Source organism: Tenrec ecaudatus, chromosome 1 (genome assembly GCF_050624435.1).
Source record: "Tenrec ecaudatus isolate mTenEca1 chromosome 1, mTenEca1.hap1, whole genome shotgun sequence".
Classification (NCBI taxonomy): Eukaryota; Metazoa; Chordata; class Mammalia; order Afrosoricida; family Tenrecidae; genus Tenrec; species Tenrec ecaudatus.
The window spans coordinates 25,555,228-25,570,350 of record NC_134530.1 but is presented as its reverse complement, the minus strand read 5'-3'; the positions used below and the strand labels follow the sequence as shown (position 1 = coordinate 25,570,350).

The following is a 15,123-nucleotide window of genomic DNA, read 5'->3' as shown; positions in this document are numbered from 1 at the left end:
ACCAGTTTTTTGTCCTATCTGTTAGCAAGGTGGTTCATTGTATTCTTAAAGTGTCCTTTTTGATAAATTTCATGAGTTACAAAAGCTTGAGAATATAGATTGTCAGTCTTGGGTGAGATTTCTTTATTAGAAGATATTTTCAAAACTATGGATATATGAATAACTTCTTCAGAGTTGGGGAATAGCTGGCTTTCTGTGGTCCCTCAGCCTAGGGCCCAAGGGAGGAGCCCCTACAAATCAAGGTGATACAAGGTTTGGGGCTGAACGCTGGCACGGGGCAAACCAAGCTGAGTCCCCATGGGGCAATGGTATGAAATTGTAAACTGCACGTGGGCTGTGCTCCTCCGAGTCACTCCGACTCTGAGCTTGGCCATTCCCAGCCCTCTTGTCTGCCCAGGCTGTGCGAGGACGGAGTCAGCAGGTGCTCAGGACACTCTTGGCCCTGTCTCCTGCACCTCTTTCTAAGGGAAAAGGTGGGCTCAGGGAGCAAAACCCCCTCTTGTGGGCCAGAGTTTGTTGGCTTCCTGCCTCTCTCCCAGAACCATCTTCAGGGGCACTGACTCGCCCCCCCCCCCCCTTAGGGAACGAGACCACAGGGACCGCTGTGACGCCTGAGGTGCGGTTGTGTGCTCGTGTGTATTCACTGGTTTCTGTCTTTTGTTTCCCTCCAAACAACCTCTTACTGCACATTGGTGTGGGAGTAAAAACCCAGAGGATTGGCGGGTTGGTTCTCTGATTTGGAAGTTGAGTTTGTCCCTGGAGCAGTTGTTTCACAGGTGAGTCTGACGCCCTGTCCTCTGCCCCTGCCCAGTGCGCTGTGGGATATAGAGACTGGCCAGCAGACGACCACGTTCACAGGACACACCGGGGACGTCATGAGCCTGTCTCTGGCTCCAGACACCAGATTGTTTGTTTCTGGTGCTTGTGACGCTTCGGCCAAGCTCTGGGACGTGCGAGAAGGGATGTGTCGGCAGACCTTCACTGGCCACGAGTCGGACATCAACGCCATCTGTGTAAGTGCTGATGCGACTGCTTATCCAGGCTTAAGGTGAAGAGGCTCAGGCCAGGTGTCCTCCTCGGCAAACAGCCACTGTACAAACGGCCAAATCATTTCCTCCCTGTCTTGCCACAGCCCTGCCATTGAGTTCCCATATTTCTTTCTGAGCACTCACCCATAGTCTTGGCTTGCTTTCTCTTTCCAGTTTTTTCCAAATGGCAATGCATTTGCCACCGGCTCAGATGACGCAACCTGCAGGCTGTTTGACCTCCGTGCAGACCAGGAGCTCATGACGTACTCCCATGACAACATCATCTGTGGGATCACCTCTGTCTCCTTCTCCAAGAGCGGACGCCTCCTCCTTGCTGGCTATGACGACTTCAACTGCAATGTCTGGGATGCTCTCAAGGCCGACAGGGCTGGTGAGTGGCCCGGAGATTTCCTTGTCTCCCAGTGCCCGTGGCAATGTTTGCCAGCATGGACAGGCTTCGTGCTGGGTTTTATCAAATGCTTGGTCTTATCTCTTGGGCTGTGGCCAGAGAAGCCTGCCAGCAGGCATGATCACAGCCCCCCACATGCTTGTGTGGCTATAGGCAAGGAAGTGTATAGCAGGGCGCACACCCCTCTGACACCAGTGGCTGGGCCACTCGCACCCAGGTGGCTCTGCATCTTTCAGTGTCGGCCCTGTATCCCGCTGGCATCGATTTCAAAGGGGTCTCCAGGACCTGAATTATGCTTACTGTTTAGCACCAGCCCAAGTCACAATGACTTTCCAGTTCCACGGCCCCTTTGACAGAGCACCATCCCATGAGGGAATTTGGCCGGGGCGCTCTCTGATGGCACACTGAGTGTAATGGTTGGTTTTCACTTGGTGGATACATTACAACTTTATTTTGTCTAGGATCTATATATTGATTTTTGATTCATTTCTTGGTAACTTATAAATAGCAAGTACATTTGATTGTTAGGGAAGTGTTTTGTAAGAAAACCCCTAAATATCACTCATGGTGTAGTCCTAAAGCCATGTGTAGAAACAGTGTGTCCAGAAGGTCCCAAAGACCAGGGTCGTACGGGTGAGCTTTGACCTCATAGCTGAGCTCACTGGCTCGATGATTTCCAGGTCTGATGTTGAATTCTGCTTGTAGTCTAGTCGCTGGACTTGCTCCTCCCTTCCATTTGCTTCTCCATGAGTCCCTGCTGACAGGCACTGGACCCCGCATGCAGCTTGCTTACTCTGACGCCCACTGCCCTCCCAGCCACCCTGGCTGGGAAAGTGTAGGAAGTGCAGCACACGAGATGGGTGGTTTTGCGGTAGGCTGGGCAGCCATGACCCAGAATCTGACTGCAGTGTGGCTGTATGGGCACATCTGTCCCCCTGTCAGGGTGACCCCAAGAAGGACTGTGGATGCAGGAATGTCTTGATGACAGCTCAGGATGAAGCTTTTGTGTTCTTAGGTGTGTCGAAGTATCTTGAAACATGGCTCACACAAGGTCAGCATCTTCATAGTGGAAGATGGCATTTAAGTCCCTGAATTGGGAGAATTTAGTCACTTGAGGCTTTGGGTGCTTCAAGGGACTCCCTGCTTTCCAGAAAGTGCTCCTCCTGTTTTTTGAACACCCTGCCTTTGGCTCTACTTCCATCACACCTGGAGCATGGGGAGTAGAAGGCTCCTTCCCTCTAGCCCCTCAGCTCTGAGTCAGCCCCATGTTCCTGCAACACTAACGAGTGTAGAAGGTCCCTGTGACATTGTTCCTTCTGTTCCTCGAAAACCAAGGGCCAGGTTCTGACTGATAATTATCCAAGAGAAGACTATAGGAAGGTTAACTGGTGGGCACATTGGAAGTCCGGACTCGCCACCGCCTCTGCTCTGCTCAGCTCCTCCAGTTCCAGGCATTGTCAGGAGTCACACCGGACCTGTGGTCATACACTGGGTTGGAGCGTGGAGTTTTTGATGGGACTTTTTTTTTTTTAAGTTGGGTTCCCTCCATCTCCTTGAGTACTTGTAAGTCACTGCAAGAGGCATTGGTTTACGTGTGTGTGTATACACACACACACACACACACACACACACACACACACTCGAGCGTGCCTTTGCTTTCCTTACCACCCTCCTGTCTTAGAGCACATCTATTACCAGGCTCTTCAGTATACCTTCGTTTTATTTGAGTATGTTCCTATGACTCTAGGTGCATCCAAGTTATTTTTTAAGTCAAGGGGTATGTTAGTCCACCTTGAACAAGAGAGACAACTCCAAGCTCCAGCTTGGTTTCCTCCTGGAAAAAAATTCTCTCCCCTCTTAGTGTCCTTTCCCTAAGGATTGAGGCATTGTGAGACCTGACCTCCTGGCACTGGACTCTAAGTCAGTCACAGCATCCCGTAGAGGGCGACCTCTCTGGGCCTTTGGCATGACTGTGCTGTGGCTTTCTTCTCAGGTGTCCTGGCTGGGCATGACAACCGTGTCAGCTGCCTGGGGGTGACTGATGATGGCATGGCCGTGGCGACGGGGTCCTGGGACAGCTTCCTCAAGATCTGGAACTAACGCCGACAGGTAGGGAGCAGCTGAGAGTGCGTGTACTTGCTCACCCCCCAGGTTCTTGCCACAGACGATGGCGAACGTGCCAGGTTGGTTGACTGGTTTTGATACAAAGGGGATTAGTCGTTACAGCCTGCAGATGTACCACAGCTTTTTTCCACCACTGAGCAAGGGTGCCACCCCCAGTGGCAGCAACCACCAGCATAGCTTCTGTTTAGAGCATACGCTTCTGTTTAACCATCATTGAAACTCTCTTCACGATGGCAGGTGGGCTCCACGGTGACTGGAAGACCATTCCAAACCTGACGAGTTCCAGTGGTAGCATATCCGCCCAACCGTACTAACTTGGCCCCCGACACCCTCCGAACTTCAAAAGGGCAAGATCTTCTTTTCCTTCACTGATTGCTGAAACAAAGAGCACAATTCCCACTAAGAGAAGACTCTGGCTGTCAACTGAAGCAAATTGTGCATTCCTCTCGGGACCATTGTCTTTGTTTTCTTCTCTGTCTTGAATGAATTTTAAAAGGAAATACTATAATAAAAATGTTAACCAGAAGGTAAACTTGAGTGTAATTGTGAACCAGACAACAACTCTCACTAGTTTATTTGAACTTTAGACCAGTGACCCTGTTTTGTGACGTTCATGCAAAACAAGTTGAGGACTTTGTTTTATCTTGTAATAGTTTCTAAACTTCAAGTCGTGTTTGTTAGCAGGATTTTGAAAACATTCATATTTCCTTTTTAAAGTATCTTCCTTTATGTTCAGTAGTCAACCGGAACAGGGGAGTCTGTCGTAGCCTCCCTGAGATGGTCCCTGATGTAGTGAGTCCCTGGATGGGTTTTCTGTTCGGGTCATGGTGCCTGTCACGCGCAGACATGGCTGGGAGGTGGCAGTGGTGTGTGGCCTCGCCCGTGCCATGGGCGCTGTGAGTGTGACTCAGAACTGCCCCTCCCCCTCCTAGGCTGCTGAGACCAGGTACCCTCTCCACCTGTGATCTCCCCCATTCAGTCCAGTTTTGAGCCCCCCTCGGGCTTTCTGAGGTGTTGAGGGGACGTTCCTGTGACCTGACACTACCCAGAGCCCTCCTGCCCCCACACCACCACGACCACCACACCCACCATCAGGAGAGGCCCACCCTGCGCTTGGGTCGTCAGTCAATTGTTTGTGTATGAAACAATGTACAAATCAATGTTTTGAAAATAATGATCTCAAACTTTCTAAGTTAAATTTTAAAAAATTTGATCGTTTGCCATATTGGGTGGGTTTACTCTTAGAATCGCATGCTGTAGAAATGCTCCAAGTGCATATAGGACTCTGTCCTTAGGTGTTTTTTCTTTTAAGAAGTAACCCTTCACCATTGTCGCTACGGCGGCTTGTCCCCGTCACTGCTCTGTGCACATGTAGGCAGCACACCAAGCGGCTCTGCACGCACGCTCCAGCAGCGGGCGCTGCACCTTGTCCTTTCTCAAACCATTGTTGCTGGATCCTGCGGACGGGCGGGAGCAGGCGAAGATCTAACCTTCCTCTTCAGGAGCCCTCCCCTGGGGAGAGAGAGCCTCTGATAGGAGGCAGGCCATTTTTATCACCTGCAGATCTACCCCGGGTTCCGTGTCCCCGCAGTGTTTAGACCGCAGGGTGTTGTGCTGGCTCTCCTGCCTTCCCTCTGCCCCCAAGAGCGCTCCCCCGTAGCAGCAGATAGTGGCTCTCCATTCCGTCCTCTGCGGTGACTGTGCGGTCGGCCTGGGTCGGCAAAAGAATCAAACGAGCCCCTCTTCCTGCTCCATAAACCACTCTGTAGAGCTCTCCGCACTTGTACCCCTTTCACCTTTTGTATTTAATTTTAAAGTCAGTGTACTGCAAGGAAGCTGGATGCAAGATAGATCCTATATTAAACTGTACTGTTATTTAAGATGTAATAAAGCAGTTTGACATGAGGGACCTGGGTGTGGCTACTTCTTTTGAGGGTCCCTTGGTTCTTGAGGCACCGGGGCCCTGAGTCACAGGGTCTGCCTTCAGCCGCACCCTTCACTCCACGGGACAAAGAACCCATGAGTATGCTGGAAGTTGGTGGCTCCCCAGCCCTCACCCCTCGCAGTTGCGGGGTGCCTTGGGAGCCCTATCTGTGGCCCCTCTTCCTGCTTTCCTCCCTTAGAATATCTGGGGACCTTTATTTCAGACACACTTCCCGCAGGATGGGCCTGACTTCACCTCAGAGAGCTGGAATCCTACAAGGAAACGACTCTGCCGGCAAGGGGGTGGGGTTTTTAGCCAAAGGAAAAGATGTATTCCCGTCCCAGCCAGGCTGGACACTGCCCTTGCTTTCTGGCTCACAGGCATATTAAAAAAAAAAAGTCTGAAATGTTCTATAAGCCTATGTTTGCTAAGCATTGTAACTCACCACTCATGCAAGAGTATTTTGTAAACGGGGGAAAATGCTCATAATGAGAAGGAATTAGCAGCATTGAAGTGCACCTGGTCATCCGTAGGGGCCCCAGGGAGGGGCTACATGCCTGCCATCCCCACCCCACCGAGCATGCCTGCTACGTGCTGTTTCTGTGCGCCGCTTCAGAAGCATTGGTTGGTGGCAGTCCCCCTCGCCAGTGAGTGGAGCCTGCTGAGCAGTGGCTTTGCTTGGCAGCCACCTTGACATACCCTGTGTTCCAGAGACACCTGGCTTCTTCCAGCTGCGTTACCAACACTGCCTCTAAAAAGCGGGACAGCGTCTGCATCCAGAGAACACACTAACTGGCAGCACTCGCCCAAGTTCCACAAGGGTAAAACGACAAGTCCCTTTAATGAAGGGAGGTAACCTACTGCCCGGGGGGCAGGGAGCTGTGGGGGTTTCAGGTTGGGTGCTACATGGTTCTCAGTGTCACCGGTAAACATGAGAGAAGCAGATGAAATTGAACTCTGTCCCTTCAGCTTGGCCCCCTTTCAGCCCTTTCACCTGTCAAAGGTGCAGGTGCGTAGGACACCAACAGCAGGTAGAGACAGTACATGTAGGTGAAGCCTGTCAACAGCCCCTCCCCTCGGGAAAGAAGCCAGGCCCAGTGACCTTTCATCCTCAGCCTGCTGCTCCCTGCACTCAGTGGGGCTCCAGGGCCACCTACCACCTCCCTTGCTGATTTCTTCCGGTTCCATGCTGCTAATTAGTTCAAGTCCAGAATGTTCCTGAGTTTCTTACTGTCCCAGCATAGCACATCCCCTGCCCTGCAAGCCCGAACCACCTCCCTATCTTCCAGGACTTCACCCTCCCCTGGCCACGCACCACTAGGTGAAGGTGCACCAGGTCAGATGGAAAGGGAACATGGTGATTGGAGGGCCCTGTGACACCTGCAGGGATATGACACTTCCCACATGAGGCGTACCAGCCACCACCTCTGACCCTGAGGTCAGGTAGAGTAGCCTGGGCAAGGCCAGCCCTGCAGGACGCTGAGGTCACAGAGTGGGCAGCCTTCATCAGCCCTGCATTTGGGGACTTGGCTCAGGAACAGTATGTTTTCCTCTTGGCCTCCTCAGGGTTGGGGCCAGCAGAGGGCAGGAAAGAGGCTTGAGGGGACCAGGTTCTTTGCCTGAAAATAATGACCAGAGCCCTTTGGGCAGCCTTCCAACCAGTGAACACAGATGGGTCCCCTCTGACTTGTGCCCACCCTCTACCTATTCATGTGGAGGCACACCGGGGTTGTGGAGGGGTGCCCCTGCGCTCTGCAGCTCCCTTCTCTGACTTAGAACAGAGGGGAGGGGTTTGGGTGGGTGCATCCTTTAAGTTCAAGAAACCAGATCTACAGGGGTGGGAGGTGGAACAAAGACCCTGCTGTCCTAGGAGAGGGGGCATTGGTGGGAGGACACACAGGATGGATGTGGGACCCACTGCAGTGGATAGCCACAGTGGTTCCAGGTGCATGACAGGGCAGCTGCCCTCTGCTGCCTCCCCTCCCCCAAAAGGTCAGGTTTCCAAGGGGAAATAATAGGCTGTGAGATAAAAGGTCCTGCCACTTAGCCCTTCGAGTGGATCCCATGTGGACTAGTTTGTCCCAAGAAACAGAACAAGGGGAGCACCTGCTACCTAGTGACCACCTGAGGAGTCAAGGCGCACGACTTCCTGCTAGCTCATGAAGAGAAGTTCCTCTTCTGCCTTGGGGATGACCAGGAATGTCACCCACCCTGAGTGGATGTGCCAACCCCCACTCTCAATGGCTAGGACCTCGACTATGTTCAACTTAAGGTTCCCACTCCCTGCAAGACTGGAGGCTGCCCTGAGTGAGTGCCCTGCCTGTCTTCTCCCAGCGGGGGATGCTCACTTAGGGACTGGAAGCCAGGAAGGGGGGGCGGGGCAGCCACCTCAAACCAGCACAAGCAAGATTCTGCTTTGTGGGCAGTTTAGACTTAGACAAGGGCCCGGGGCAGCCAGGGGCAAGTTGAGCAGGGGCCCTGGAGGCAGGGCTGAGCCCGTGCTTGCAGACCTAGCTGGAGGCTAGAGGCTAGGGACAGATGAGCCAACCTAAGAGCAGCCTGTGACAGGTACTTCCCTCCAGGCAACCCTCAGATCCCAACAGGCACGGCACCCTGGCCACCCAAGCTCCTGTTCACTTCTCAGTTTGGCTGCTTGGTCACCTCATTTACCCCAGCCAGACGGAAGCCAGTTTCCTCAGGACCCTGGACCATCACCTGAAGATGCACAGTCTACCCACTCCCCCACTCCCACCCTTGAGATGGAGGATGGGCACCCTCCATCCACTTAAACCTGCATGCTAGAAGCCAGTATACCAGCATTCCTTCCTTGGGCCAGATGACCCCACTCACACCCCTCCCCCACGCCATGTGTAGCCTAGCTCTGAACAGTAGCCTGACCAGTGTGCACCACTACTTGCCCCTCTGCTGTCCCCTAGCAGTCAACCCAGGTTTGGGGTTTTCTGATGTGTAAACAACCATTTTAAGCCAGCTCGGGTCATAACTGCAAAATAACGAATACCAAATTACGTTGGGAATGTACCCTCCACCCAGAGCAACCTGCAGCCAAGCCTGTCTCCCGGTGGCTGGAAGAGCTCAGAGGCATGTAGCCCTCGGTGCCTCCCAGATCTGGTGGCTTCCATAGCCCCAGCCCTAGCCTGCCCTAGTTCAGAAAACCTTTCCAGGCCCACAGCCCCTCCTGAGTAAGACTGCTCTTCTTTCTGCAATCAGAACATGGCTTCGTCCTAATATCAGTGCCCCACCCCACCCTCCTGTTGGTCTTTCTACCCTCCTGGAGGCTGCCACCACAGCTCGGCTCATCCTGATGCAGCTTTTGGACACTGTCCAACCAAAACCACCTCTAGGAAGCCTGGATGCCTCGTGACTGGGTCCCAGCCTTCAGTACAGGCTCTGGGTGTGCGCCCTCGGCCCCAATCCCCAGCCCAGGCCCCTAGGAAGTTGCACAACCAAGGACAGCTGACAAAGGCCACAGCCCCTCTGTTTTTGACTCAGAAAAGAGGAAGTGCCGAAGTGCAGGGCAGACAAACAAGGCCCTGCAGAATTTCCCATGAGGGTCACCCAGGAAGTACACCTGCCATAGGACCTGCCTTCTGCAGAGATGGTTCTAAGCTTTAGGCTGTCTGTGAAGAAGGTGATGGCTTTCCCTGTTCTAGAAAGTTCTTAGGCAACTCATAGTAATTGCTCGTGCACCATTAAGCGATAGAATAAACACATCCAAAGAAAAATGTCCTCAAGTTACTCCTTGTAAAAAAAAAAAGTTACTCCTTGTGACTATTAATGAGGCTGCTGTTCACTTTGGGGAAGCTGCTGGGATGAAGAAACAGCCCTCGGGGATGTTACACCCTAACCCAACCCACTGCCATCCAGTGGATTCTGAGATAAAATCTTGACTGAAGCAGACAGCCTTATCTTTCTCCCTTGGAGCTGCTGTCAGGTTTGAACCACTGACCTTGTTAGCAGCCCAACTTCTGGTCCACAGGGTCACCCAGGCTGGAAGTTACAGAACTTGAAGAGAACCTCAGGTTCCACCATCCTAACCCCACTTCCAAGTGGTCCTTTCTCTCCAGAAGACATCTGAGACTCATACTTGCAGGTAGGAGTCACTGAGCACCAGCTCTGTGACTGAACTTGTTCCAGGTCACTGGATCCAGTGCCTGGGTCCATAAAAGCCACTGCCTGGTGCTTCCATAGCAGATACTGGGGACTGGGGGACGGGGACTGAGGTGCCCTTAGAGAGGGGCTTGGGAGTACTGCACTGCTCCCTGCCTGCCTTAGATGCCGCGTGCCAGGAGACTTGACAGTAGAAAAGGAACGACTGAGAATTGCTCCTGGTCCTCAGGCATGTGCAGGCTCAGCAGACATGTTCTCCGATGGGCCCTGGCCCATGACGGGCAGGGCTGGGCCATGTAAAGCCTTGCCCTGAAGCTTAACCAGCCATTCCACAAGCCTGCGCTGGTGGGGCTGAAACTCCCTGCACTGGTGGCCTGGACTCCTCGCCTCCTATGGATCCCAAAGCCTGGGGGTGGTACCGAGGGGTTGGTCGGTAACTGTCCCCACGGTCCTGTGTTGCCAGGCTTGAGACCCCAGGTAGGAAACCGTGCCCCAGTCTGTACTGCCAGGCTTGAGAGCTTAAGGTTGGCAGGGTGCTTGGGGGTGGGGAGGGGGCGGGGAACAGGAGGGAGAGGGATAGAAAGCAGCCTCTTGGCCTCAGCTGCCTCTTCTGGAAGAAAGGCGTCCCCAGGCCTGACCTCAGCAGCCTAGGGAGCATGCAACGTTCCAAGGTTCCGTCGTCGCAGCTGCCCGTCTCAAGTTTTGGTTCCCCAAATACGTTCCTTCCAAGCCCGGTCACACCCGGTAATTATCGCATCGCCTCCGGTTGTGTCACCTCTTGCCGAGCAGCCCACCTGGCTCAGCGCCGGGCCAAGGTTAGGGCAAACCAGTCCGCGGGGAGGGGTGGGCGGAACGCGCAGTGGGATTGACTGCCTGGGTCAGACGACCTGGGCGGGCGGGGCGGAGGCCTATAAATCTGCCAGAGACAAAGCAGTGTTGGGACGTGGCCGCTAGCGGTTAGGTGAGTGAATCCAGATGAGGGGGTAACCTCGGACTATGGACATGGACGCAGCTACACGGGCTACCTGCGTCCCCTCTTCTCTACGTTCCTCCTACCCTCCAGCCACCCCCTCCCGCTGCACTCTGCTCTTCAGCGCTAGGAGGTGCCTCTCTTTTGGGCAGCTCCCCTTTGGATGCCGCCCTCCTCACCCCAGAGCTCCACCTGCAGCCTGTCCCGCTGGCCCCCCCCCGAGTGTCAGTCGGCGGGTCCCTGAGCCCATCCGCCCGGCAGCTCTGCGCGGCAGTCCCACGTGCGCGGGAGGCGCAGCGCGCATGCGTGCGGGCGTGGGGCGCATGCGCGCTGCGGCGGCGGCCCAGCTGCTCGGGTCCCGGCGCTGTCCGGCGGCCACGGGGCGGGCGGCCATGGGGGGCCGGGCGGCCGCGGCGCCGGGAGCCGGCTAGCGACGGCGAGCGGCAGCGGCGGGGCTCTGGGGCCCGCCAATTCGGCCGGGCATGTAGGCGCCCCCGCGGACGACCGCGGCGGAAGCGAACGGTGAGTGCTGCCGCGGCTACTCGGCCCTGTCTGGCCGCCAGACGCCGGGTCGGGCCGGGGTCCGGAAGGGGTCGCGGCGGCGGGCTACCCGCTGTCCGCAGGTTTGGGCCCCGCGTCCGGGGCCGGGCCGGGTTGTCTACCTGCTGCCGGGAAACGCACGGGGCGGTTCCCCGGGGCCCCGCCGGGGGCGCGGCCACTGGACAGGGTGCGGGGCGCCGGCCGCCTGGCTGCCCCTTCGCACCCCTGGACGGGCGACCCCCAGCAGGCCGTGGGGACGCTCTCCGAGGCTGGACTGTGTAGGCCGTGGGAGCAGGGGCTCCGAGGTGTCCACCGTGAGCACTAGGGAGCCCGGGTTTGCCCTGCCCTCGGACTTCGGACCCACGGCTACCTGGCTGGTCTCCCGTGTCCCCCCACATGTCTGGGGGGACATGGTAGTGTTCCCACGGGCGGCTGCGTCCGAGCCGAACGGAACTGCCAGTCCTGGGTGTTTTTCTTCCTGAGTTCATTGTCACCACAGGGCGTGCCGGGTGCCCAGTCTGAAGGCCAAGGGCCGCCCCCGCTCCCCTCCTCTCTCTCTCTGCCGGCCCCTGGCAGTAAGATTACGCTTGGCCCAGAGTATGAATAACAAGCTATTATTTTTCCCTGGGACTTTTTCTTTCTTGTTTTGGAACATACTATTTTTAAACCTAAAACTTATTCATTCATCTTGGCGTCTTGACGGGAATACTTTCTGAAGTTGTTCCTTTGTTTGTTCCTTGTGGCTCGCTGCCCACCCCGAACTTGGACCCTTCAGCCGCCTGGGCCTTGACACATTAGACTTCATAATAAGTAAATTCGTTTTGGCATCTTGCTAGAAACCCACTCCAACCCACTCCACTGGACCGCTGTGTGCACTTCACTTGTCCTTCCCCACCATACCCGGTCTTCTCCCTCGTTGTCACTCTTAAGAGTCCCTGGGTGATGTACATGGCAAAGGACTTGACCGCCAGCTCAAACCAGGCAGATCAAGGTCCTGGGGAGACAGGCCTGGCGATTTGCTTTTAAAAACGCCAGGCTTGAAAACCCTGAATAAGTTCTACTCTGCACACATGGGTGGTCAGGATTCGGAGTCAGCTTGACACCAACTGCTTCTAAGCCCTTTTGAGCACAAGGACAGATAGCTTCACCGCAAGGTGGCCCCCTCAAGGGTTTTGCTACCCGCCCCCCTTCAATTTACAGTACTGGATTACCTGCTGTCGGGGGGGCGCTTCTCTGTAAGAAATCTCCACTCAGGGGCTGCACTGCACCAGCAGTGCTACAGCTTGGTGCTGGGACAAGAGCTCTCAGTGGTTCCATTTCCCCGTTGGCACAAGCCCTGCTTCATTCGGATGTTCTGTTCAGGAGGCACAACCGGCAGCCAGGCAAGAGGAGGAGCAGTGCTCTAGCATGGGCGTGGCCGACACAGGGACGAGGCACGAGGGCTCACAACTGAGTCAAACAAACAAACAACAAAAAACAAATACGACAGTGTTGATTCGGATGAATTTAGCCTTTGAGGAAAAGTAGGTGTAACTTGGAAATTGAAGAAGACAGGTTTCATGGGATGAGAGCATGCGTGCTTGCTTGAATTTCTCATGTGGATTTCATGATCTTTATTACCTCTTTTGTCGAGTTACCTCTCTTTTGTATGGCCCTGGGCAATACAACAGTCAGTGGGGATTCAAGATCATGGGGGTGAGCAAAACTTACCACTTGAGGGGGGGTTGGGGGTAACCCACCAACTAGGCCAGGTGACAGCAGGAGGACGGGACGCCACTTTCTAGACCCGCATGATCTGGCCTCCGTAGTCACCTGGCCTCTGTAGCCCAGCAGGTTGGCATCAGTGATGGCCCAGTTTGCTACACCAGGATCTAGTTTCTATTGCCTGTTCAGGTGTCCCATGGATACTTTTCTCTCCGCCCCACTGTTGCCCTGCTGTGGAGGTTTCACTATGGAATGAAACCCAAGGTGTGCTCCTGTTGGCGGCTTCTCGTAGCCGACCAAGGTAAATGTCTCAAAGCAGATGCTTGTATTTTTCAGGTAGTTGGGGTGAAGAGTGTTCAGAGAAAGGGTGAGGGGAGCTCTGGAGGGAGGGGATGCTCACCCTGTGTTCCTGATCTGTACAGAGGCAGTGGCCGGCAGTCAGGTCTAAGACCCATCAGATCAGTGTTCCCGTTAAGTCCTTCACTCGCAGAGTCACGAACTCTCCAAAAGTCTGTGGTTGACGTGCTCCCAGAGTGAAGGAGGGCCTGCTTATCAGATCCTGGCCAGCGGGGGGGCCTGTCATTTACTAGGCAAGCACTTTTTTCCAACTCAGTTAACTGGTGAAGCTGAACGTTTTCCCGTGTCCGGCACAAAATAAAAGGAACCTTGGCGGTGGGTGAAACACTTAGCTGTGCTCTGCAAAGAGGGCCTCGGGCTCCAAGAGACTCCCTGCTTCAGGAAAGATTTGCAGCCTAGACCAGCGATGGGGCACTTCTACCCTGTGCCACTAGGCTTCAGTGACTCAGAAGTGACGCAGCAGCAGTGGGTTTTAATCACCAAATAACTATTTTTTGTTCCTGATTTAAACAGATACTTACTGATGTCCCCATTGGCTCTCACATGCATTGTGCTCATAATTGTGTGCTTATAACCTCAGGGCCTTGATCTGCTTGCCATCAGCAAGTATTTCCTCACCACTCTGCCTGAGTTCTTCATCCATAAATATCTCCTTATTGAGCGCCCAATATACATTGTTCCCCCTAATGATGCTTCCTAACTCACAGGTTTTTAAGAACCAGATTCCTGCTGGCCGTGATCTGAATGTGTTCGGGTGGCATTCAAACTGAGTCCTTTAGGAACAACCTCCATCTAGTTGGCATGGAAGCCAGATGCCCCATGGCTAAAGAACAGGCTGGGAAGATCATGCTCTTTTGAAAACCCGACTTTAGGATTAACGTAATCATTTGTAACTGAATTTACTGCTCAGTCATCCACTGAGTCACTGCAAGAATATATTCACAGGCCATCCACATCAGATGAGTAGTGTGATAGATATGCTTTCCCTAATGCGTTTTTTGTCTTTTGACTGGTTGTTTTTTATGGATGATGTGTTTAGAAATAGCTTGTTTAAACTCACCCGAAGTTAAAAGACATGCTTCTCAAAGGCCCTATGGGGTGAAACCCAAGGGTGTGAGCCTGTTGTCTGCTTCTCTTAGCAGACTACGCCCAGCCGCCTTGAACCTCACCTTGGGGACCCCCTATGTGCCAGCGTCGGCCTGTGCTCCAAGGGGGCTTGAAGGGCTGCTTTTCCCCAAGTCGATCGTCACCAGGCTTTTCTCCTTCACGGCTGAGCAGTCTCCGAGTTGGAATACCCCTGGAATGCGTCCTCTCAGAGGAGTGGGGTCTCGGGTGTTTGTCACCATGTTTGCCACTCGTGTGCCAGTGTTCAGGCCATCGCACTTACTTCTTTCCCTATGTTTCTGTTTTCCTCAAATAATGCCCCGGAATGCAATTACTGTGTTGTTTTTTTGTTGTTTTTTTTTTAATGAGAAACTGCCAAATTGTTCGCCCAAGTTTTACTCCCCTTCCAGCAGTGTGCGTGTGAACCAGTTTGCTCACAGCCTCCCCAGCTCCTGGTGTTGATGCTGTTTTGTTATTTAGCCTTTCTCTGAGAGGCACATGTGGTGTCCTGGGGGCTCTGCCTTTGCCCCCCCCCCCCCCAACCTCCCACCCCCACCCCACCCCCCAGTGCCGGCTCCCTATGGAGCCTCTTGGTGAAGCTACTCTTCTTGCCTTGGCCGTTTTCTGATTGGATTGTTGGTAACCGTGGCAGTGTGAGCTCTGTAGGTGCCCAGGGTCTAAGTCCTTTGTTGCTTTGAGTTTTCCCAGTTTGTGGTTGGTCTTTCATTTTCCACAGGAGCAAGCAGGTCTGCTTTCCATAAAATCCAACCCGTCATTGGGTGCCATGGGGTCGATTCTGACCCATAACGACCCACAGAAGGAGACGCTGCCTGGT

The 15,123-nt window shown here is 54.1% G+C and overlaps 2 protein-coding genes across 4 annotated transcripts in view; both read left to right on the top strand.

The window, feature by feature from the left end:
* Positions 1-5,466, top strand: part of GNB1 (G protein subunit beta 1) — a 91,194-nt gene extending 85,728 nt beyond the window's left edge. For both annotated transcript variants that reach the window (XM_075550148.1, XM_075550138.1), the window contains 4 exons: positions 812-1,013; positions 1,203-1,419; positions 3,431-3,546; positions 3,799-5,466. In XM_075550148.1, coding sequence (XP_075406263.1) covers positions 812-1,013; positions 1,203-1,419; positions 3,431-3,537 — 526 coding nt within the window. In that variant the 3' untranslated portion in view covers positions 3,538-3,546; positions 3,799-5,466. The remainder of the gene's footprint in view (positions 1-811; positions 1,014-1,202; positions 1,420-3,430; positions 3,547-3,798) is intronic.
* A 5,460-nt stretch (positions 5,467-10,926) lies between these two features.
* NADK (NAD kinase) overlaps positions 10,927-15,123 on the top strand; it is a 46,871-nt gene continuing 42,674 nt past the window's right edge. Inside the window, exon 1 of one of the 2 annotated variants that reach the window (XM_075550117.1) lies at positions 10,927-11,105. The gene's annotated coding sequence lies outside the window, so the exon portion shown is untranslated. The remainder of the gene's footprint in view (positions 11,106-15,123) is intronic. The other variant, XM_075550126.1, reaches the window with a different exon arrangement.